The sequence below is a fragment of the Cordyceps militaris genome (assembly GCF_000225605.1).
Source record: "Cordyceps militaris CM01 unplaced genomic scaffold CCM_S00001, whole genome shotgun sequence".
In the NCBI taxonomy this organism is placed as follows: Eukaryota; Fungi; Ascomycota; class Sordariomycetes; order Hypocreales; family Cordycipitaceae; genus Cordyceps; species Cordyceps militaris.
Window position 1 is genome coordinate 1,557,782 of NW_006271969.1, and position 21,359 is coordinate 1,579,140.

The window sequence follows — 21,359 nt, forward strand, 5'->3', positions numbered from 1 at the left end:
AGCAGCTTGCAGCACGTAGTCCAGTTACTTTCAAAGAGAAAAGGACTCGAGTTGACCAGGTAAGTTGTCAACGAGGTTGGAATACTATGAAGTGGCGGTTGGATCGAAGCTCTCTTTAGTCTAGGGTCCTCTGAGACTGTAGAGACACAATTGGTAAGAACCAGTTAGTACACCGAACACGGAACGACTCATCATGAGCAAAGATACGCGCGGATATCGAGACAGGAAGATCGGGGCCACCATTTGTCAACAATTTTCAACTTCCCTTTGTCTAACAGTTCAATAGCTATGTGGACTTGTGTTCATAGATTTGGTACTAACTAGGTACCCGAGAGAGGCCGCCGCCTCGCGCAGCTGTGGCGCCGCCAACGACATTGGCTCAACACCATCACTCAATCACCCATCGCCTCGCCTCTGCCGAAACTTGTGCTCCGATCCCTTCTTATCACATCCCCTGAGCCCCAAGATCTGACACCTTCTCGGATTTCCTGCTTCTAATAGTAGAAATACCCGCCATTAGGCACAAATTGCTCTCCCAAAACGCCTAGCCACGTCTCAGCCGCCTCGTTTGCAGCCTCGACTGTGGCGGTGCGACAAGCCGGCCTCTTCCCCCAGCCCGGTTTAGCCTTGCTGCAACTTGCAGTCGCCGCTTATTTATTTCCAGCATCTTGCCTCTGATTTTTCTTTGTCGCCATGAATTTCATTCGAATAGAGGCATCGCTTGCCACACTCGGCTCAGCATGTCAACCTTCACTTTTCCCACCTTTCCCTACGACCCGCTGCCGACGCCCACCAGTATTCGCCTCTTGACGGTGCGCAATCCGCTGGCAAAGGCAGCTCCTACACTCTGCGGCCATACGCTGCTGTCCTGCAAGCTGTATACCGTCGATCTCAAGGACAAGCCTAATTTCAACTGCCTCTCCTACACCTGGGGTAACCCAAACCCTCTGGACCAGAGCAAGGATGGCACCGACGACCCATACGCTCCGCACAACCAGTGGCCCATTTCTGTCAATGGGCGCTTATTTTTCATAACAAAAAATCTCTACAATAGTCTGTGCCAGCTCAGGGTGGATGAGTGGTCTGACGATGCCGAAGTTGACTCGCGCTTTGAGCCTTACAACAAGACGAGGATAATTCAGGCTGCCGAGGAGGGCAGATACATCGATGTGGAGGATTGCATTCGGCATGGTGCCAATGTGCTCAACGTCGACTGCTTCGGCGAGACGGCTCTGCATTATGCTGCAGAAAACGGCCATGTGGATATTGTCGAGCTTTTGCTCGCCCATGGCGCGGATCGTACCGCAGTCGACAGTACCGATCGCACACCCTTGGATTGCTGCGTGCAGCGCAAACGGAGGCGCTACCAAGAGATTGCCCGCATTTTGGAGAATACATCAGATACATCTGCGACAGTCTCCGGTGCTGTAGTACGACACCACCGATCCAAGCCCATTTGGATCGACGCAATCTGCGTTAACCAGAACGATGTGCTCGAGAGAAACATCCAGGTGTCCATGATGACACAAATATACGGACAAGCTCAGTCCGTCATCATTTGGCTCGGCGGTTTCGACTCAGAAGCCGGAGCCGAGTTGTATCACTCTTTGCCTACTATTCTGTCCTCCTCGGCCGAATGCTTCACACGCTCATGGGAAGCTTGGCACCGACGTCGGAAGAATGGCGAAAGCGATGAGGACGATGAAGAAGTTCAGAACGGAACTATTCTCTCTTCTGAAAGTATACGAATCGTGCTGGAGTTTGTTCGTAGATCCTACTTCCATCGAATTTGGGTCCTACAAGAAGTTGCCTTGGCCCGAGACGTGCGAATCATGTTTGGAGGCGACGATCTTCCATGGGCCGCACTGTTCCAAGTTTTCCAATCCGCCATCGATTTCGAATACGTCGCCTCGGACTACAACATGAAAGTGATCAAATACCGCTACGGCGACATGGGCACGCTGGCATGGTCGCTAGCCGATGTAAGACTGCACTCGCGGCGCACAAAGCTCGAGAACAGCATTGTCACGGCACAGCTACAGTCCCTCCGAGAGAGCAATCCCGATTTTGTCGCCATGGAAGATAGCTGGTGGCATTCAAAACTGCCTCTTGCGACCCTCATTGCCCTGACTTGGAATTTTGCCGCAACCGATCCTCGCGACAAAATCTTTGCGCTCCTCGGCATCGCGCAGCCCGTCCCTGGCGAGGAACCTATTGTTCCAGACTATCACAAAACTGTCACCGAGGTGTTCACTCAAGTCGGCAAGGCATATATCCAAGCAAGGGGCGACAATCGATACCAGGACTGGAGGAGTGGAGAGATTGAAGACTTTGAGCCTCTCGAGGCTCTGTCTTTTATACAAGACATTAGCGAGTACCATGACGGTTATTGCTGGTTGCGTCCGTTTGCCGACACCCATAATCTGCTGCCACGGCCGGACGATTTGCCTTCCTGGGTGCCGTCGTTTCACTGGCCGCTTGCCACCCGGCGCCTCTTTAGCACAAAGTTCCGCGCCGGCGGTTCAAGCGTGCCACACATCTACCCATTTGACTCTGATATCCTGTGGCTCGACGCTCTCATGGTCGACACGATTACCAACGTGGAGACACAGCGTCGCGATCAGTCCCACTGCTACTGCGGCACGCCCAACGTCCTAGAGTGGCTGAAGATCATGGCTACCATCGATCCCATCTATCCGACGGGCTGCGACCGCGTCGAGGCCCTGTGGCAGGTCCTGAGCGCCAACTGCTATCTTAAGCGGGCCTTTCCCCTCACGGCCTACAGCTACGCCGAGGATCCTGTGGGGGAGGACTTTGCCGACTACATCAAGGACACTCTGCCCGGCGAGCTGGCGAAGCACGAGCTCTGCGATGACGATGGCAATCTCGCCCCCGATACAGCTGCCTGGCTGCGGGAGGTGTTTGGTCAAGACACGTCCGGCTCGTTGCCCGATATTGACGATGTTTTGGCAGCCGTGAAGAATGCCAAGGTGAGCAACGACGAGGGAGAAGAGGCGGAGGAGAAAACAGAGGGCGACGGTGAAGGGGAGAGGGGCGACGAGGACGAGAGCGAAGGAAGGGCTGAAGGAGAAGGGGCTGGACAAGAGAGGGCAGAAAAGGCCGGTGAATCAAAAGGTGCTGAACGAGCGGGAGCGGAAGCAAGCAGTGACGTTGACAGCCGCAAGGAGGATCAGCGCGGGGATGCTGACGAGCAAGGGCAAGACAGTGACAGCTCGGCGGAAATTGTGGCGACGCCTGAGGGAAGTGAGGAGGAAACTGGCGAAGAAGAAGATAAAAAAGACGGACAAGGAAAAGATGAGAAGGAGGAAGAGGAGGAAGAAGAGGAGGCGGAAGAAGAAGAGGAAGGGAGGAGTGGCGTCAACTCATTTGAATACTTCATGTGGTGCGTATGGCCGTTGCGTCGCGTCGTGTCCACGACCAAGGGTTATCTCGGCCTGGTACCGCGTGTCACGCAAGCAGGCGACCAAGTGTGGCTATTTGCTGGTGGGCGCACGCCGTACATTCTTCGCCCCACGAGCCAGCCAGGTCAATATACCTTCATTGGCGAAGCCTACATACACGGCATCATGGACGGCGAGGCGGCCGAAGACAAATACAATAGCTTTAGACCAGTTCAGGTTGTTTGAACACGCTATTTTGGCCACAATAGTGACCAAATGTAAACGCTACTTATTATATATTACTCAACTCCGAAACAAGGAACAACAATGGAAGCGATGTACACCCTGCGCAACCCTTATCCAACTATTGCAGGACCAGTTCAATCAACATCCGTATCTTCAGGGCATCTTAATATTTCCAAGCCATTCGTCACACATATCTGGCACCCGAACCTGGGGGGGCCTGGGGGGGGCCTGGGGGGGCCTACTTTCTCGTGCTGTCCATGTTCTCGTTGGACGAGACATTGACAGCTGCGCGTCGTACCTGTTCCTCGCGAAACAGTTTGGCACGCTGCTCATTCATATCCACACGTGTTCGCCGGAAACCTAGAATAGATACTAGTACCGCAATTCCGCATATAATTGTGGATATGGTCATATCGGTGCGGAAAGCTGCCGAGTACGCCCTTTCAATATCGTGGTTAGGGCCGCCCTTCAGCTCGTCAGTGGTCAGTTTGCCACCACCTCGAGACATCATGCCGGTCATTTTAAGCTTGTTGCGAAGAATTATTGAAGCTGTAGCGATACCTAAGCTTCCACCAAGGATTCTCATCTGGGCCAGGATACCGTGGGCCGGGGCTATGGACAAAAAGTTAGCATGATCAAATTGAATGGGGGATGGTGCCTAGTACCGGCGTTTGCAATCGAAGCTTCAAAGCTCACCAACATAGTGGCTGCGGCAGTAGATAGTCCGAATCCCAGCCCAGCAAATACCAGGAAACCTAGCGCTTTGGCATCATCTGCCTTGCCATGCACTGTAGATAGCAACCCGCATCCAAGCAGAGTGAGGCAGCATCCAGTGGCGATAGTTTCAAAAAGAAAATTCTTTTTCCCATTAATCATTCCACCGAGGACACTCCCAAGAGCAGAACCTCCGATCATAGGAAGCAGTTCCAGCCCACTGACTAGGACCGATTTGCCACTTACAATCTGAGCGCGAGTCGGGAATGTAAAGATGATTTGCAAATACGGAAAGCCGATAAGCAATGTGGTGAGTGCCGCAGAAGTGTAGAAGCGATTTCGAAACAGATCGAAAGGAAGGGCTGGCACAAGGTCTGGTTTCAATTTGCCTTTGTGCGCAAGGAATGCCCAACCAAACACAGCAATCCAACAAAGCAAGCCAATAGTAATCGGGGCAATAAAAGCGGCTCGATTAAATGTGTCGAGTTCATGAGTCCCAGCCTTTTGAAAAGCGAAGACAACAAGAACTGCGGCGGCAATAATGAGAAATGTGCCGAAGTAGTCAAAATTCTTCCACAGCAGGCGCTTCGCAGGGATGTAGTGTTCTTCACTTGGCCAACAGAGCCAAAGGATGCCCGCGGAAATCGCAGAAATGGGGCCACTACTCAAGTCAGCACGGAATTTCGCAAGTGGTCCTCGGAGCTGCCAGAGCTTCTACTCACTTGATCCAGAATATCCATCGCCACCCAGTGAACTGGGTAAGCAGACCACCCAGAACGGGTCCCAGAACGCCAGAGATAGTAATGACGATGCCGATTAAGGAACCAATGAACTTGAGATGGCTGGGAGGGCACATCTCTGGAAGAATGATCATGGTCAACGAGTACAAGCCTGGAAAGAATGAGCAAGTATGAACAGCAGCCGCGATAGGTGAGACGCCAACTAACCGGAGCCTCCTATGCCCTGAAGAGTTCGGAGAGCGATGATCTGTTGAATGTTTTGTGCGAAGCCGCTCCCCATGGAAAAGGAAAGAAAGAGAAAATATGCTAGATAGAATGCATTGCGGCGTCCAATGACATCGGAGAGACGCGCGAATGCAACGGCGCATCCGAGGTAGGCCAATGTGTAGGCGAGAGCTATCCAGTTGACGTTGGGAAGGTCATGGAATTCGGTACCTATTGTGTACAAAGCTGTCGCCACAATGGAGGAATCGATGATGGATAGAAACAATCCGATACAGATACTACAGAGGTCTGTTAGGGGGGGTTTGTTGAGCAAGCAAACGACCTTACCCAACACTCAGGAGCCAGAATCGGGCAGCAGATGTCTGTCGAGGAGGCTGTGGTTGTTCATCGGAGGGGCAATCGACGGGAACCTCTGTGACTTGCGTGAGGCCCATTTTGATACGGGCTATCAGTTGTCGGTGGATTTCAAAAGAAGAATGACACAGTGGCGTTGTTTGCCGTAAAGTCCTGATGGAAGAGCAAGTGGTGGGAGAAGAGGAAACGCATAAAGAGGAGAGGGAAAGTACTCTCCAGCTGCGTTTGCCGAATTTGGCGACTCGACTTGTGACTGTAGAGCACACGTTCTTTCAAGAGCGATGAGAAGCAGAGGGGGTCAATGAGGAAAGAATAGAAGACGACTGGATCAATCTGATGACGGGTCGTTTGCATGTCAGTGGCCGGCAATATTTGTCACGCTGGTGATGCCTGTCGGCAGCGGGCGGCCGGCGGGCAGGCAACGGGTGGTGAGCGAGCGCCACAGCTATGGCTATAGCACGGCGAGAAGAGACGGAAATCGCGCCGAATCTTCGGTAGAGAGTGTTCAAGGTGCCAGTCGTCGAGGGATATGGATACTGCCGGTCGTGGTTCTAGGCACGATGCTGCAGGTCGAGGGCATTGCACTGAGGTACTGGACAGGTGTCGGAAGCGTGACTTGACGGTCCACGGCGGGACTGTCCCGAGCAGAGAATATTGGGATTACCAGTACGCAGTACGCGTCACAGGGCGAAAGCAATTTGCACCCGGAAATAAACCGCAGTCCCTTTTCCCTACATAGTAAGATGGGTTCCTTTGTCTGCGTGTTGCATCCATGTTGTGGCGGTGGTGGGTGGTGGCCATGATGGGCGGCGGGCGTTGTCTCTGGGCCGGTGCGCGCAACGCACGTCACGATGGCTGCTTTTGCCATCCATCCCGTCTTACTGGCATAAGATATCGGCTACATGCTGGGATATGGTGTTGTCACTGTGCTTTGTGGAATGACAACTACAGCTCCGATTTGGTGTCTCGAGCCTGTCAAGTTCATCATGGGTCATGTACGACGGGTTGGACGAGTACAAGCGGCACTTCTCCCCCTGTTGCCCAACACCACCGACGCCTTGCAACGTTGTAGTACATAATCTGTACTGGTAGATGAGGCGGAGAGAACAAGTCTCCTGCAGATTTCATCTGATGGTGATTCGTCCTGTTTCGGCTCAAAGGCGGAAGCAGATGCGCTTCACGTAATTTCGGGCTGAGTCTGGGGCCCCCGTCACAGGTCATGGCTGCATGGCCTCGCTAAACGGAGAGATATGAGTGGCTTGTCATCTGCAAGTCGGTAAAATGTCGTGTCGCACAGCAAGTCTCCAATATTACTTGCTAATCCCAAGTCTGCGTGACTTTGGATGAAAATTATGACGAGGGGCAGTGTCGCAAAACAGGGGCTTGACGTTGAGGCTCATTCCTGGGGCTAGTAGCATGGTGCATAATAACTGAGTCAATGGTGGACTGCCAAGCACTTTACTGCGCGTAAATTCAATCATTATCATTTTCCAGTAGTTCACTATTGCACCCTTTGCAGTGACTGCCCTGTTCGCAATCACCACCCTGTTGCCTGAATCCCCAGCTCATACTTCTATTGATTTGGGAATTTACAGCAGTTGCTAGTCAAATAGTTTGCACAAATCGCGTATGCATACTCCGTACAAACACACAGTAACACAACACCGTGCGAACACGTCAAGATCTGCATCACCGGGCAAGGCTGGCACTGTACCACCAGATTGGGTTGGTGGGGTCCACAAGTAGCTTGTCGCCATGCACCAGCGCCAGCTTGAGCTTCCATCGCAGCACCCATCCGTCTTGATACCGACCCATCTCACCTCAACATGTCACAGTCGGCGCCTCAGCAAGGGGGTCCGACGGATAAAGAGAGAAAATACGATAGGCAGCTTCGTTTGTGGGCTGCATCGGGTCAGGCCGCTCTCGAGTCATCCAACATCCTCCTTGTCAACTCTGGCTCGGGTACCGTTGGCGTCGAAACGCTCAAGAACCTTGTCCTGCCAGGTACACTCTGGCGGTTTTGAGACCATTGCACTCGCGGCAACTAATATCGTCTTGTTGCAGGTATTGGCCAATTCGCTATCGCAGACGATGCCGCCGTACAAGACGCCGATCTAGGCGTCAACTTCTTCTTAGACGAGTCAAGTCGTGGCAGGCCACGCGCCCAGTGTACCACTGAATATCTTCTGGAGCTCAATCCCGAAGTCGCAGGGGCATGGTATCCCAAGTCGCCTGTAAGCCGCTACATCAACCTGCGCTCTCCTTCTCTCGCATGCCTAACGACCAGATCAGGGCACGTTGGACCTCGGAGCGGTCCTTACCAACTCGAACTCGACTCCATATACAATTATCCTGTACACCCTACCCTTGCCGGTCGAGTCAATACAGCTGATAGAAGAATACGGTCGCCTGCATAGCATTCCCTTGGTGGCCATTCGCTCCGTGGGCTTCTACGGTTACTTTCGTGTTACCTTTCCTGGTGTCTTCCCCATTGTAGACACTCATCCTGACGAGACGTCAACAGCCGATCTCCGACTACTTACTCCATGGCCAGAGCTGTCGCAATTTGCGCAAGAATTGACAACGGCTATCGACAGCTTGGACAACCACGTCCATGGGCATCTGCCTCTTGTGGCCATTTTGCTGCACTACCTAGAGATTTGGAAGCAAAGTCACAATGGCGCGCTTCCTACGGCCTACTCTGACAAGATCGCCTTCCGAAATCTTGTGGCAGACGGCACACGAAGGGACAATCCAGAGGGGGGTGAGGAGAACTTTGAAGAGGCGGTCGGTGCTGTTATGAAGCACGTTACCGCGCAATCTCTCCCTAGCTCTCTACGCCAAATTTTTGAATACGACAGCAGCAAAAGGGTAAGAAGCGTCTCACATGTCGCACGGACTCTGCTGACGCCCTTGCAGAGCAAATCCTCTTTTTGGATTATCGCAGAAGCCGTGTCGAACTTCTATCAAAGACATGGCCAACTGCCTTTGACTGGTGGACTGCCTGATATGAAGGCACAGTCGAGCGTCTACATTCAACTCCAAAGTATATACAAGAGCAAAGCTCGCCAAGATGCCAGCGAAGTTCTGAGTATTGCTCAGAGCCTCGCCAGCGATTGTGTAATAGACCCCGCTGAGGTTGAGCAGTTTTGCAAAAACGCACGGTTCATCAAACTCATAAATACTGCTCAAAGTGCTCCAAACATGGGAGATATTGTCGGTAAGTGAAAATCCGGTTATTACCAAGCAAACTCCGGCTAATGAGAGTACCTAGCGAATGAACTCAGCCTGGACGAAATCGCCGCTTTGGCTGGCCCCGAAATGCAGCCGTCCTTGATATCCATCTATCTCGCGCTTAGTCTCACTCCAAACTTATCTGCGCCTTCTGCGGAGGAGATGCAAGACGCCATCTACGCGCACGCACCCACACTACGCGGCCATGAGAGAACTATGCAAGTCGCTGAAGAAGTAGCACGTGCTGCAGGAGGCGAATTGCACAACATTTCAGCTGCCCTTGGAGGTATGGTGGCCCAGGAGGTGATCAAGGTTGTAACCAAACAATACATCCCGGTAGATAATACCTGTATTTTTGACGGTATTGAAAGCCGCTGCCAGGTACTGCGAACATAGGTGAGAATAGATTCAAACTTCAGGTAAAGAATAGAGAGAACTCATTGCGGAAGCAGCGTGCGCTTTGCTAGCATTACCAACCTGTTATTGAAGTTTGTACATGAGCGAAGTAGTGCGTGTCGGCTCGAGGTAGACGTACATAGGAGGTGCGATTCTACGGGCTGCCAGGAGGACCCTCTTGCATGACAGTGCAAGCGCATCAGCAGCCATCTGTTGTCAAGCACACTATCGCAGACAAACGCATATGGCATTATGGATCTTCCACTGACTTGCAACAATCTAAAATGCCGAGCTGAGCTCGGCGATCGTGCGCTAGTCACAACATGCAGGTATGCAATGCGCAGCCTGTTTGATCGGCCACAGACACTGATCGACGCCAATGCAGCCATATTTTCTGCCTGGAGTGCACCAACCGCTTCTGCCTCTCGGGTCAGGACCGACAGAACCGCGTCCCATGCCCAGCCTGCGATACCCAGCTCGGCAGCCCCGACGACGCCGTCATCTCGAACCTCAAGCCGTCCGAGGCGTACAAGACGAGCATCCTCAGCGGGCTGTCGCCCAGCATCATCATGGAGTGTGCCGGGCGCGCGCTCAGCTTCTGGGCGTACCAGACGACGCAAAACATATACTACCAGCAGTACCTCTACAAGACGCTGACGGAAAAGTACGCGACGCTCAGCGGCCGCCTCGAGCAGACGGTCAGCGAGGCCAATGCGCAGATTGAAACACTGCAGCGCAAGATGGGTAGCCTGGCGGCGGAAAACGACAAGGCAAGGAAGCATAATGAGGACCTCTCCAAGGCGTACAAGGAAAAGAGCAGGCAGCTGCTGCAAACGCAGGAGCTGCACGACAAGCTGCGGCACACGGTGGAGATGGGCCACATTCAGCGGGCTGCGACAGACGCGATTGATTCTAGATTTCAGCAGCAACAGCAGCAGCAGCAGCAGTCGTCGAGACATTTTGCGCCGCCCCAGCCGGTGTCGTACAGCGGTGTGAATCCACGACCGGGCAGTGTCGTAGGGTTCCGCGGGTATAGGACGGCAGCCGATCCGGAACAGGCATCCGACGGCGGCACTCGCGGCTTGATGAACAAGAACTCCGGGCCCTGGCGACGAGACGGTTCTATAACAGGTACTGTGCATACCCTTGCGGCGTAAATCCTGAGCAGAGGCTAACCGTGCCCTTTTCTTACTCTCTCCAGGCCACTCGTCGAATGCGCCGGGAAACTATTCACGATTTGGGGCTCGCGGGGTACTGGACGGCGAGCGCGGACTGGGCATGGGTGGGCATGTCCCGAACAGTGCAGAACGGAGAAGACATGCCGAGTTGAGTAGTACCGGGAAGCATATTGGGGGTCTCAGTTCGGGCATCAAGATCAGTCAGCCGATGGGGAACGGCGGGCCGCAACATGTCGCGGATGGCTTCATGGGTATCCGAAACATGTAGGCGAGTATATCAAACATAATTTTGCCCGTTTTTTATTACTATTTCTGAATTGCATGTACACATTGTAGTAGTGCTGTTCATAACTTGGACGTAGTGCAGGGAGCCCTCCGGCGGCAACTGGGCTCGGCATGAAGCTAGAAATGCGGTCGGCTAGGCAAGGGCAAGTGGACAAGCTCGGCCGTTGACTAGTGAGCTTCTTTACGAGCTTGTAAGTCGGCAGAGCTTCTTCTGTAGCGCCTACCGCAATTGCCGCCGCAAAAGGTCGTGGTATTTGAGGCGCGCCAATCTCTAAAGGTATCTCCATTGGCCTCACCATCTCTATGCGCCAGTTACAAAGGAGACACAAGTACGTTTTCACAGCGACTTTGACTACAGCAATCATCGGGTTATCGATTTTTAGGTTTGCGGACACGAACGATTTGCCCGTCATTCGTCACGCTAATTGTGTAAGTCGCGTAAGAGGCGAAGCCACCACCTTTGCAAACCGGGCTGTTGAGAGAATTGCGCTCTACTTTGGAGTATGAATAAATGTTGTATAAGCTAGACTAATCTATAGATCTTGACATGAATTTGACAATTCATCCAACTTGTTCGTCTATTTGTTGGCGCTCGCAGCGTGTCGGAGATCCGTAGCTCTCGCCCCTGACCAATACGTAGACTTCCTCACTTAGCGCCGGATTTTTCTGGCATGTCTTTGAGACGATAGCTTGCTGGACGCTCCCAGTTGAAGAAAGGCTCATTCATTTTCAACAGTGCGCGACGACTCAAAACTGCGACGGACCTCGTTTCCGTGGCTGGGGAGGCTGCGTCAGAGGAGCCATAGACTGGTACTCGCGCTGACGGTGGCTCCTCTGGCATCCACGGCCAATGTATACATGTGTCAACAACGCTGAATTCGCGTGTTCTTCTCTTGGCAACCCATGCATCCAGCACTTCCCGGAAAGCCTGCACACTACTGTCAAGTCTGACGTCCGGGTGCTTCACCCACTCAAGCCGCAGCAAAGCCTCAGCGTCTTGCTCCTCGTGAGGTACTTCTCGAAAATGCCCATCAAGGGTGATTATTTCATACAAGGTAAAGATAACGCCTTTCATATCATCACGATCTGGTGTGTAGTGCTCTTTGATCATGATAGAATAGTTGAAGTCAAAGATACGTAAATCTTCCTTGTCGTCAATAAGTAGGTTGCGGGCAGCGACATCTTGATGCATAATACCATAATGGTAGTTAAGATCATCAATGACTGATAAAAGTTGTTGTAGCCACTGTAGACGGAAAGGCCGGATTGTAGCGTTATTGTCCCAAAGAGTGCCGCCTGAGATGAAGAGGCTTGTGAACCCGACGACGCCCCCTCTGATATCGTCCAGCACGACGGCGTCAAAAGGGACAATGTGTGGATGGTCGCGGGGTAGTCGAGCCCAGCATTGGAGTTCGTACCACTTTCGAAACATGCCATTTTCCATAAACCAGTATTTAAAGGCAACCTTTGTAACTGTGACGCCATTCACTGTCGGGTGTCCTTGATAGGAGACTAAATCCACCTGCGGGCCCATTCGGCCGATCTCGACCAAGCTACTAAGGCTGACAGTCTTGATGGAAAAGGGAATTTTCAACGCTGATAAGGACTGGCAGTTGTTATAATATGTCACGTCGTCATTTCTGTCTGTAGATGTCGTGATGGGCCCGTCAGGGTCGGAGAAGCGAAGTCCTAAAACTTCCGGCCCAAGATCGTCGATGTGCCTGCGAAGCATTGCCATACAAACATCCTCCGTTCCTTCGGGGTCCTCGACGGGAGAAGATGGGCAATAGGTCACGGAAAAGTGCCTTCGCTGATCAAAATCGGTAATGTGCCATGTGTAGGGGCCACCATTCATGAGGCTGCCGCTCCCTGCCCAGAGTCGCCATGCAGGGCCGATCATGATGAGAGTCTCGCGTGAGGTTGAAGCGAGTGTAGAGTTGTGAGTAGAATGTTGGTTAGCATGGCAAGCAACGAGAGGAAAATGAGAAAATTCGGGTTATGTATTATTAATTTGTAGAACCTGAGTGTAACGGAACTGGCTCCATGGCAACCAGCACTGCTGCGGTCAGTGGCCTTACGGCCACAATCCACCGTGCCTGGCCTTTCGCAATCTGGTACTGAGCAACTAAAGAATCTGGGCTCCATTGCAAGTAACTGTGAGATTCGATGCAATACTGTAGTTGGGGAAATAAAGATTGCGTCAGAACGAACATGGAAAATGTACTAGTTGATTTACGGAAACTACTGTGCGCATCACCCGTGTTGACTAGCCTAGTGCTTTTAGCGCCTCGAGGAATACGTAAGCGGGTACTCGTACTAACAAATTGGTGTGGTAGCTTGGTGGCTTGGTGTTGATCGGTGCTAGTGGCCAAAGAAAAATAGGTAGGTCGTCTTATCTACCTATACGCAACCAATTTCCCCCCCTCCACCTCCAAACGGCCCAATCGCTTCATTCGTTCGTTCTTCATCTTGTTTGCTCGCCAGGCTGCGACTCTCACTTACGCCATTTGCGGTAACACTCGTTCTACGTTTTGAAGAAAAAAAAAGCATCGCCCTGCACTCGCTGCGATTGCGCCCCCTGGAAGTACCTTGGGTCGCTGCGCTGGTTGTGTCGCCATCAATCATCAATCATCAGCCCTTGACGCCCCTGACCGACGACTCGATACGAATTTGCCTCCCCGCGGCATAGACACTGCCGATAAAAACCGCAGTCTCGTTGGGAAAAGCATTTGATCTATAGATCCAACAGAACCCGACAGCTCCGGAGCCACGGCGACGCGGTACCAGCATTCCGCCCATGCCACTATAGTACAATCTACGCCATGGGTAACCACAAGAACTGTATGTTCCCCTTGCGCCTCTGTGTAATTGTCCGCTCCATGTCAAGATCATTACCCTAACTCTTGAGTTGCCGCAATCGCAGCCCAGTACGGTGTAGTTCTCGATGCTGGTTCCTCGGGGACGCGCGTCTACGTCTACAAGTGGAGGAACCCTTCAGCACCTCCGAAACACAAATATGACAATGATGACGACGAAGTACGCTCGCTGCCCAAGATTGAGCTCAAGAAGAATCACAAAATTCATCCGGGCATCTCCACCTTTGCCGACGCTGTGGACTCGGTCGGCCATGACCATCTGCAGGAGCTTGTCGACGTGGCTATAAGCAAGGTCCCCTCGCACAAAATACCCGAGACACCCATTTTCCTCATGGCCACGGCCGGCGTGCGATTCCTACCCGAACACAAACAAAAGGCCCTGCTAGGAGCCGTCTGCTCTTATTTTAAGACCAATACGAAGTTCCAGCTGCCGGATTGCGACGCGCACGTCCAGGTGATTCCTGGTGAGACCGAGGGCCTCTACGGCTGGATTGCGGCCAACTACCTCCTCGGGGGCTTCGAACGACCTGACGAGCACAAACACAGCAAAGGACACCATACATATGGCTTCCTCGACATGGGCGGCGCCTCGGCGCAAATCGCCTTTGCGCCCAACGCGACCGAAACAAAGAAGCATGCTGATGACCTGAAACTCGTTCGCATGCGGAAGCTCGACGGATCCTCGGTCGAGTACAAAGTGTTTACCTCCACGTGGCTTGGCTATGGTGCCAACAAAGCTCGAGAGCGCTTTGTCGAGAAATTAACGGATGAATACGAAACCAACGTCCACGAAATTCCTGACCCCTGCCTCCCCAAAGGCTTGCGAACGACACTCAGGGGAGCCGTAGTGGAGTCCGCAGCGAGCGACGAGCAGCAGTTGCTGCTGGGCACCGGAAAATTTGATGAATGTGTGCGCAGAACATATCCACTGCTAGGAAAAGAAAAGCCATGTGAGGACTCGCCTTGTTTACTCAATGGCCAGCACGCTCCTGCCATCGATTTTGACATCAATCACTTTGTGGGTGTGTCAGAGTACTGGCACACGACCCATGGTGTCTTTGGAAAGGAGGACGTTGCCTACGATCTTGCCACATACCAGAAAAAGGTGCTCGAATACTGCGCAAGAAACTGGTCAGCGATCAAGAGCGACGTTGTCGGCCGCAAGAAAACCGCCGAGGAGAAAATGGCCGACGCTCAGCAGGCCTGTTTCAAAGCGTCTTGGCTCATCAACATGCTTCACGATGGTATCGGGATTCCGAGAATTGGCATCGAGGGCTCAGTCAATGGTTCTCGTAGTGGCGCCGATGAAAAGGGCTTTCGCGACCCATTCCAGCCAGTTGATACCATCCACGATATGGAAGTGAGCTGGACGCTCGGAAAGATGGTTCTTTATGCTACTGGCCAAATTCCGGCCAGAGATTCAAAACTCCCTGTCGGGTTTGGCAGCAATATTGCCTCTGGTGTTCCTTCCGACTTTGAGCATGCTGGATCTGTGCCAATCCCTACCGGCCCGAAGCTGGGGGGCAGCGATGACGATGACGACGATGATGTACACCGATCATCAGGATCATTCATACCCTTCCTGACACTCCTAGTACTCGTCCTGGTCGTGGGATACTGGCTCCGGAAGCCCGAGCGACGGCACAAGTTTCTTGCCTTTGGACGTCGCTCGCGCAAAAACGGCAAGGGCTCTCGCGGGATCATCAATATGCTTCTGGGACGCTCAAACGGTTCCTACGAGCGTGTGTTGGAAGAGGGCGATGCTGCCGAATTCGAACTGGGTGGCATAGACTCGGACGAAAACGACCACTCTGACAGCACAGAGGGCTCCAAGGGCGGCAGAAGCTCCGGGCTCGGGACGCCCAAGCTGAACCTGGAGCGATTCGAGGACTTCCGCATACCGTCGGCCATGGATCGGACGGGACTGGTGGTGCGTACCGAGAGCCGTGAACACCTTGGGCCGAGCCTGCAGATGCTGAATGCTGGACGGCGCAGTCGCAATGTTAGCCCCACGCGAATGAAGAGCCCTCTGGCTGTTTGATTTCGATGAAGTGTCTGACGAATTATCTTGCTTTTTCTACATCCGAGCGTTGGCGTTATTTTAATGGATAATAGAGCAGGACAAAATGTTGTGCTCATTTGGATATTCTTAATGTGGCTGTATGAGAACGGTGTTCTATGGGAATGGTGTTGGGTCCCCCTGATTTGAGGGATACTCGTTTTTTCGGGGAGGACGACTGTCGGTAACTAATTGTTTGATATGTTTTGGGTTTCTATACATGTATATTCGGGTGCGCAAATGGGCGCATGGGGAATTCCAAAGTTCTAGTTAGGTACACATGGCCGTATTATTCAATGCAAAGACAGCGACCAAAAAAGCTGCTCTGTCGCAAACATTCCCAGATATTCGTCCAACAAAAACGCCCAGAAACTCCCAAAAAAGACGAAAAACAGCGGTGAAATATCACCCAGCTGAAAAAAAAAGAGAAACCTAACGCGATGCAAAAAAAGAGAAAAGAGCGAGAAAGCGGTGCGCGTAGGCTTAATCGGATTGCCTCTCCAAGAAGCTGGGATCGTTGCGCACGCGATTCTCAAACTTGCGCCACCACTCCTGAAAGGCCTTGAGCGGCACCACCTCGACGCCGCCCATCACTGCAGTGGTGCCGCTGAAGCCGGTGAGGAAGTTGAAGGCGTTTTGTATGATGCGCTGCGCCAGCACCACCGTCGACGGCTGGGACGGCGACGCACCGGTCTGGCCCGCGGCGGCGGCGAGCTCCTGCAGCTTGCGCGCCACCTCGTCCTCGGGCTCAATCGACAGGCCAATGACCAGGCTACTCGTCTGGGCCTCGGAGCCTCCACCGCCGACCTTGAACATGGCGCTCTCCTTGCCGGGCCCGATGGCGCCGAGGAATCGAAAGGGTGGCGGCGCTGCCTGCTCCGTGGCGGCGGCGACCTGGGCGGCGGTGGCGATGTAGATGGCGGCGGCGGTGCCGGCGGGCAGGGCGACGCCCGGCAGGAGAAACAGCACGAGGTGGGAAAACGGCCGCTGCGAGGGCAGCGCGTACAGCAGCGACGTGGGTGACGGCACCGAGGTGGGCTCCGTGATGAGCGGCAGCCCGGCGGGGATGAGCCCGAAGAGGGAGCTGGACATTGCCGGCGGGCGGTTGGACTGCGGGTGTGTGGCTTGTTGGGTTTGGAAGAGGAAGAGGGGTTCCGGATGGACTGCGAGTCGCTGCTGGGGCGTCGAGGAAGAGGAAGGACTTGGGAGGAGGAGGCTAGGTATGACGATGGAGGGGTACTTATTTTTTTGCTTTGTTGGTGGGGTTGCGAAGCGAAGCAGTATCTAGCACTATCTGGAGGAATCGAATCGAATCGAACCGGGTACCTGCAGCGAGCAACAGACTAGTAGTTACCAAAAATAAAACTGTCATGTTGGGCGCTATATCGCTCATGTGGTCAGAATAGTCTTTCTGGGCAAACATAAAAAACTTCGAGAGAAACATCATGGTCGCCAACGAAGCATCGTGTGTTTTCGGCTTCCATTCAACAGTACCTTTTCAGTCGGGGTACTATTAGACACGGTTGTATCAAATAAGCCTTGTGGATTCACTCGAGACCCAGAGCTCATGCATGTTCTAATACTATGCAGGTTTGCATGCTTGCGGTTGAGTCTATCTTAATACAACTGCTGCGCGAGTTGCTTCTTGTGGAAACTACTGGATCCCTACCTCCTTATTGCTTGGCTTGCGGGAATCCCTTTGGGATATTCAGGTCTGCTCTGTCCATCTTTTTTTATGCAAAAAAGCGCTCGGGATCCGAAACATGAGTGCTAGAAGACGTGGAGGAAGCCGGCATCGTTGACGACTCTGTTGTGTATCTATGCCATTGCTCTCTCTTGTCTTGACTCTGCTCTTGGAGTTTGTCCGCGGAGCATCTGTTTTCGCAACGTGCAGATGGTGGTAGCTTTCCTTGATAAGTCACAGGAAATTGACTTGCTGTGCATCCATCAAATTTATATGCCCACTCAAATGATATGTCAGCAGTGACTACTGTATCAAGGCATGCGATATCGTCGCCGATGCTGACTGAACTAACTACTCTATCTGACTTGCATTATTCGGGGTTTGGCTAGCAACCATTCCTTTGCAGGACGGAATTAAGCCCAACAGTTTCAATATCACCGGGCCATAAATAACGCCAACACGATCTAGTATGTCCGGTTGAATGTATATCCGCCCTAGCCCAACCGGTGTTATAGACTCGAGCGCAAACATGTCTGAGCAAATGAAGGGTTTTTGTATTGCAGTCAAAGTATTGCAGTGCAGGTTTGTGGGATACCGATGTGATTCGACATTGAGATAGACCCATGGACAGTGACGAAGACGGCGACGAAGACGGCCCCCGTAAAGGATGCTCCCACCCGTCGCACAATACGTAGCCTTTCATCAAAGTAACACGGCGTCAACAGACAACAATCTAGCTCATCTCAACCAAAGTATCCCCAACAGAGACACGCCGGCCATCAAGCCCCCCACCTCTACCATGCCTCACGACAGTGCCGAGCTTAACTTGCAGGGCCGTCACCCATGGGCCATGATTCACGGGACGTCGCTGGTGACCATGACACGAACCGGACTCTGTAGAGGACGCGGCACCTGGGCGCGGAATTATGATTCCATCGGCTAAAGCCGCACAGGTCACGATCCGCCGTAGCTACAACAGCGGACCGCGAGGCACTGGCGTGACCTTCCGCCAACCCCTGCTGGTTGCCGCCGCTGCGTTTGGATCCAGAAGGACTTCAAGCACGATTCCACTTGCGATAATACCACTTGAGTCAGGCTGAGCGTGAATCAGCGTCTCTTATATTCTTTATTATTGATACCCACGACTACTGCGCATGAAGCATGGCGCAACCCCCCCCTCCCCACCCCCAGGCCCTTAGGAGCATCTGTAGATGCATGATCTCCATGCTTCCAGGTACTGATTTGAGAATCGCCAGTGTTAGCCAGGTCATGTCGGGCAATCCAATTCGGTCTACAAATTATTAGTATATATGTAGGCAGTGAAATCCAGAGATGGATTTCAATATTCTTAGCCAGATATTGTAAATAAATTCTAGAACCCTGTGGGTGCTCAGAATCCTTGTCACGCGATCACGGCCAAATTTGCCGCCAGCCAAGCCGCCGCGGCTCCGAAGCCCATGCGGCACAGCCACCTAGTCAGCTATGGATGTACCGAGAGTTGGGACTGAAGGGTCTTTTCTTCTCGCCAAGTCTTGCATAGCCATGGATTGCACGACCCGAAATCGAGACGGCAGGGAACAAGGCCCTGCAGGCTAAATACGCTTGGGGTTGCTTCCGAGTTAATGCCAGATCCCTGTCCCGGCCCTTTGAGGCTCTGTTGTGTAATAACGTTTCAGTTTCTCCGTACTTCATAAAAGTCCCACTGGCTATACTAGCTATGGCAGCATATATATTGCAAAGGCGAACAATGTATTGACTTGTAATTTGTATAAGGATACAGTTTCGTAGCCACGCATAATAAGGTGTGGGTTAAGTTTTGTCCCTTTAACTCACCAATCGGCTGGTACAACTCGTTAGCTGGGTATTGCTATCCGTAGATACCTGGTGAGCGCTCCACTCGGTGAGCAACATTCGATCCGATCATGCGGCGCTGTGTTCCCGTCTTTTGGTACTCCTTCGCTTCGCAACACTTGATATGACTGCTCGAGCCATGTGATGTATGAGTATACTGGACATCCATTTGCCATGGAAAATAAGCCAATGTGGCGTCAAGAAGAAAACGGAATACCCTTACCCTTGGGATTCGACGAGTAATACGGACAACTCACGACTCACTGTGGATGCGAGGCGTAGGTTGGTCCCGGAGTTGGTTCCGAGTGCCGACGACTCATCAGCGACAGGGTATAACAACGTTGGGGATACCCACGATACCCACTCTCTCATTTCGCCTTGAAGACTAGACTGACTAAACTGTAGTTGCTTTGTTCGGTACTAGTTGGGGGCTGTTTGAAAATGACGAGAATCATGTGTAAGTTGACCTGCGAGTCGTGAGTCCCCTCTGAAGAAGCTCAAGACCAGGGCATAGTAGAGAGCCGCAGAGAAATTAGACTTATGCTTATAAGTCAATGACTTGTGGTTTGCGCAGTCTGGTGGCTGTGATCAGCACGCATCCGTTAGGAACAGCAGGATATATAAAGGTGGACTAGTCAACCTCCTAGCAGCTTTCATCAGCACATCAAACATAGAGACTCAGCTACAAATCATTCAACTCATCCTTCCTTTATACTTTATACTTCCATTTATTAAACACCATGTTTATTCAAAAGGCACTCCTTGCCCTTGTTGGGGCGGCTGCAGCAGTCCATGCCTTCACAGGCCGAGCAAACCAAGGTAGGACGCACTCTGATATCGCATGCGACATGATCACCCGGTGGACTAACCAAAATGTAGAGCTCCCTCGCCGCGGCGCAAAGGAAGGCGGCATTGAGCGATTCGAAATTGTCAAGGCCTCCATGTCCCCCGGCGACATGCTCGCCCGCTCCGGCGCACCCTTTTACAGCGGCAACGACAAGAGCCAGAAAATCACCCCCGAGACGATTGCCTTTTTCAAAAGGCCGGCATCCAGCACGTCATCAGCCTCAACAGCGACGCCAACGCCGCGCACATGAAGGAGTCCCTGTCGGCTGCGGGCATCGCCTACACGCCGCGCCCCGTCGAGGACTTCGAGGTGCCCACGCCCGAGGACTTCCAAAAGGGCTGGGAGGCCTTCGTCGCCCACCGCAACGGCACCTTGGTATGGTGCGGCTTCGGCTGGGGCCGCACCGGCACCATGGTGTCGGCCCTGCAGATCCAGGCGCAGCACGAGCGCGGCGAGGCCCTGGCCTTTACCAACAGCGACTACAGCAAGAACCACGTCGAGACGGCCGAGCAGATGGCCGCGCTGAATGAGCTGCAGGAGCGTCTGAAGAAGTCCGCTGCCCCGTCCACGGTTGCTCCTGCGCCGGCCGCGGTAACCGGCCAGCCGAGCCCCAAGGAGATGGAGGACGCACTTTGCGCGCCCGCGGACAAGCCCAACAAGTACGGCTTGACGGAGGCCGACTGCCGTATCCAGGTTGCGCAGTGCGGGTTTGAGGTGTCCAAGCTGGGCCCCCTTAGCAACTTTGACCCCATTGTCGCTTGCATGGATAAGAAGTTCCTCAAGGCTGCTTCTGCCAGAGCCATCTTTCTTTAGGCACCGCGTACTGGAGAGCCTTGAAGAATCACCAGCTGGCTTGCCTAAAGGATTCTCGAAGAGAATTAGCAAAGAGGTATGAGAGGATAAAGAACAGCAGAAAAGAAGTTGGGAAAGATAAAATAAAGAGTCGATCCAAGTAGTTTTGAACAGTTGAATTTACAACTGCGTCACTCTTATGATACTTCAATTTCTATGTTAAACACACTTGAATCAATGTACCGAATAAGGGTCCATATTTGTTATCACGTGGCCAATCCGGATAGCAGAATGAGTCGGTCCAACTGGTACCTAGTTCGTTAGGTACAGTAGGTCTCTTTTCTAGGTACCTACCTCTTATTAGGGGGCCTGGTCGCAAATGCTGGCTGTCCTCTCCAGGTCCAGACTTCGGGCTGCTCCTACCGATCCAGTGCAACAGTCAGCCAGGCGAGCCAGCAGTTGGAGTTTACCTCCGTT

The 21,359-nt window shown here is 52.8% G+C and overlaps 8 protein-coding genes across 8 annotated transcripts; 5 read left to right on the forward strand and 3 right to left on the reverse strand.

Annotated features, from left to right (window-relative positions):
* Positions 1-740: 740 nt before the first annotated feature.
* CCM_00436 (ankyrin and HET domain protein) lies at positions 741-3,647 on the forward strand (the record flags this gene model as incomplete). Its single annotated transcript, XM_006665596.1, has 1 exon — positions 741-3,647. One exon carries the CDS (start codon positions 741-743, stop codon positions 3,645-3,647), a length of 2,907 nt encoding a protein of 968 aa, XP_006665659.1.
* Positions 3,648-3,885: 238 nt separating this feature from the next.
* CCM_00437 (MFS multidrug transporter, putative) lies at positions 3,886-5,760 on the reverse strand (the record flags this gene model as incomplete). Its single annotated transcript, XM_006665597.1, has 5 exons — positions 3,886-4,259; positions 4,313-5,022; positions 5,084-5,252; positions 5,309-5,604; positions 5,654-5,760. The coding sequence occupies 5 exons, from the start codon at positions 5,758-5,760 to the stop codon at positions 3,886-3,888; spliced, it is 1,656 nt and encodes a 551-aa protein (XP_006665660.1).
* Positions 5,761-7,506: 1,746 nt separating this feature from the next.
* CCM_00438 (ubiquitin-like activating enzyme (UlaA)) lies at positions 7,507-9,310 on the forward strand (the record flags this gene model as incomplete). Its single annotated transcript, XM_006665598.1, has 5 exons — positions 7,507-7,684; positions 7,745-7,914; positions 7,973-8,551; positions 8,600-8,900; positions 8,955-9,310. The coding sequence occupies 5 exons, from the start codon at positions 7,507-7,509 to the stop codon at positions 9,308-9,310; spliced, it is 1,584 nt and encodes a 527-aa protein (XP_006665661.1).
* Positions 9,311-9,562: 252 nt separating this feature from the next.
* Positions 9,563-10,467, forward strand: CCM_00439 (uncharacterized protein; the record flags this gene model as incomplete). The annotated part of the gene is made up of 2 exons (XM_006665599.1): positions 9,563-9,617; positions 9,674-10,467. The coding sequence occupies 2 exons, from the start codon at positions 9,563-9,565 to the stop codon at positions 10,465-10,467; spliced, it is 849 nt and encodes a 282-aa protein (XP_006665662.1).
* A 952-nt stretch (positions 10,468-11,419) lies between these two features.
* CCM_00440 (Protein kinase-like domain) lies at positions 11,420-12,673 on the reverse strand (the record flags this gene model as incomplete). Its single annotated transcript, XM_006665600.1, has 1 exon — positions 11,420-12,673. One exon carries the CDS (start codon positions 12,671-12,673, stop codon positions 11,420-11,422), a length of 1,254 nt encoding a protein of 417 aa, XP_006665663.1.
* A 922-nt stretch (positions 12,674-13,595) lies between these two features.
* CCM_00441 (nucleoside diphosphatase (Ynd1), putative) lies at positions 13,596-15,690 on the forward strand (the record flags this gene model as incomplete). The annotated part of the gene is made up of 2 exons (XM_006665601.1): positions 13,596-13,614; positions 13,697-15,690. The coding sequence occupies 2 exons, from the start codon at positions 13,596-13,598 to the stop codon at positions 15,688-15,690; spliced, it is 2,013 nt and encodes a 670-aa protein (XP_006665664.1).
* Positions 15,691-16,191: 501 nt separating this feature from the next.
* CCM_00442 (DUF775 domain protein) lies at positions 16,192-16,800 on the reverse strand (the record flags this gene model as incomplete). The annotated part of the gene is made up of 1 exon (XM_006665602.1): positions 16,192-16,800. The coding sequence occupies one exon, from the start codon at positions 16,798-16,800 to the stop codon at positions 16,192-16,194; it is 609 nt and encodes a 202-aa protein (XP_006665665.1).
* A 3,183-nt stretch (positions 16,801-19,983) lies between these two features.
* On the forward strand, positions 19,984-20,903 carry CCM_00443 (uncharacterized protein; the record flags this gene model as incomplete). The annotated part of the gene is given in 2 exon segments (XM_006665603.1): positions 19,984-20,300; positions 20,318-20,903. The coding sequence occupies 2 exon segments, from the start codon at positions 19,984-19,986 to the stop codon at positions 20,901-20,903; spliced, it is 903 nt and encodes a 300-aa protein (XP_006665666.1).
* Between the last annotated feature and the right edge of the window lie 456 nt (positions 20,904-21,359).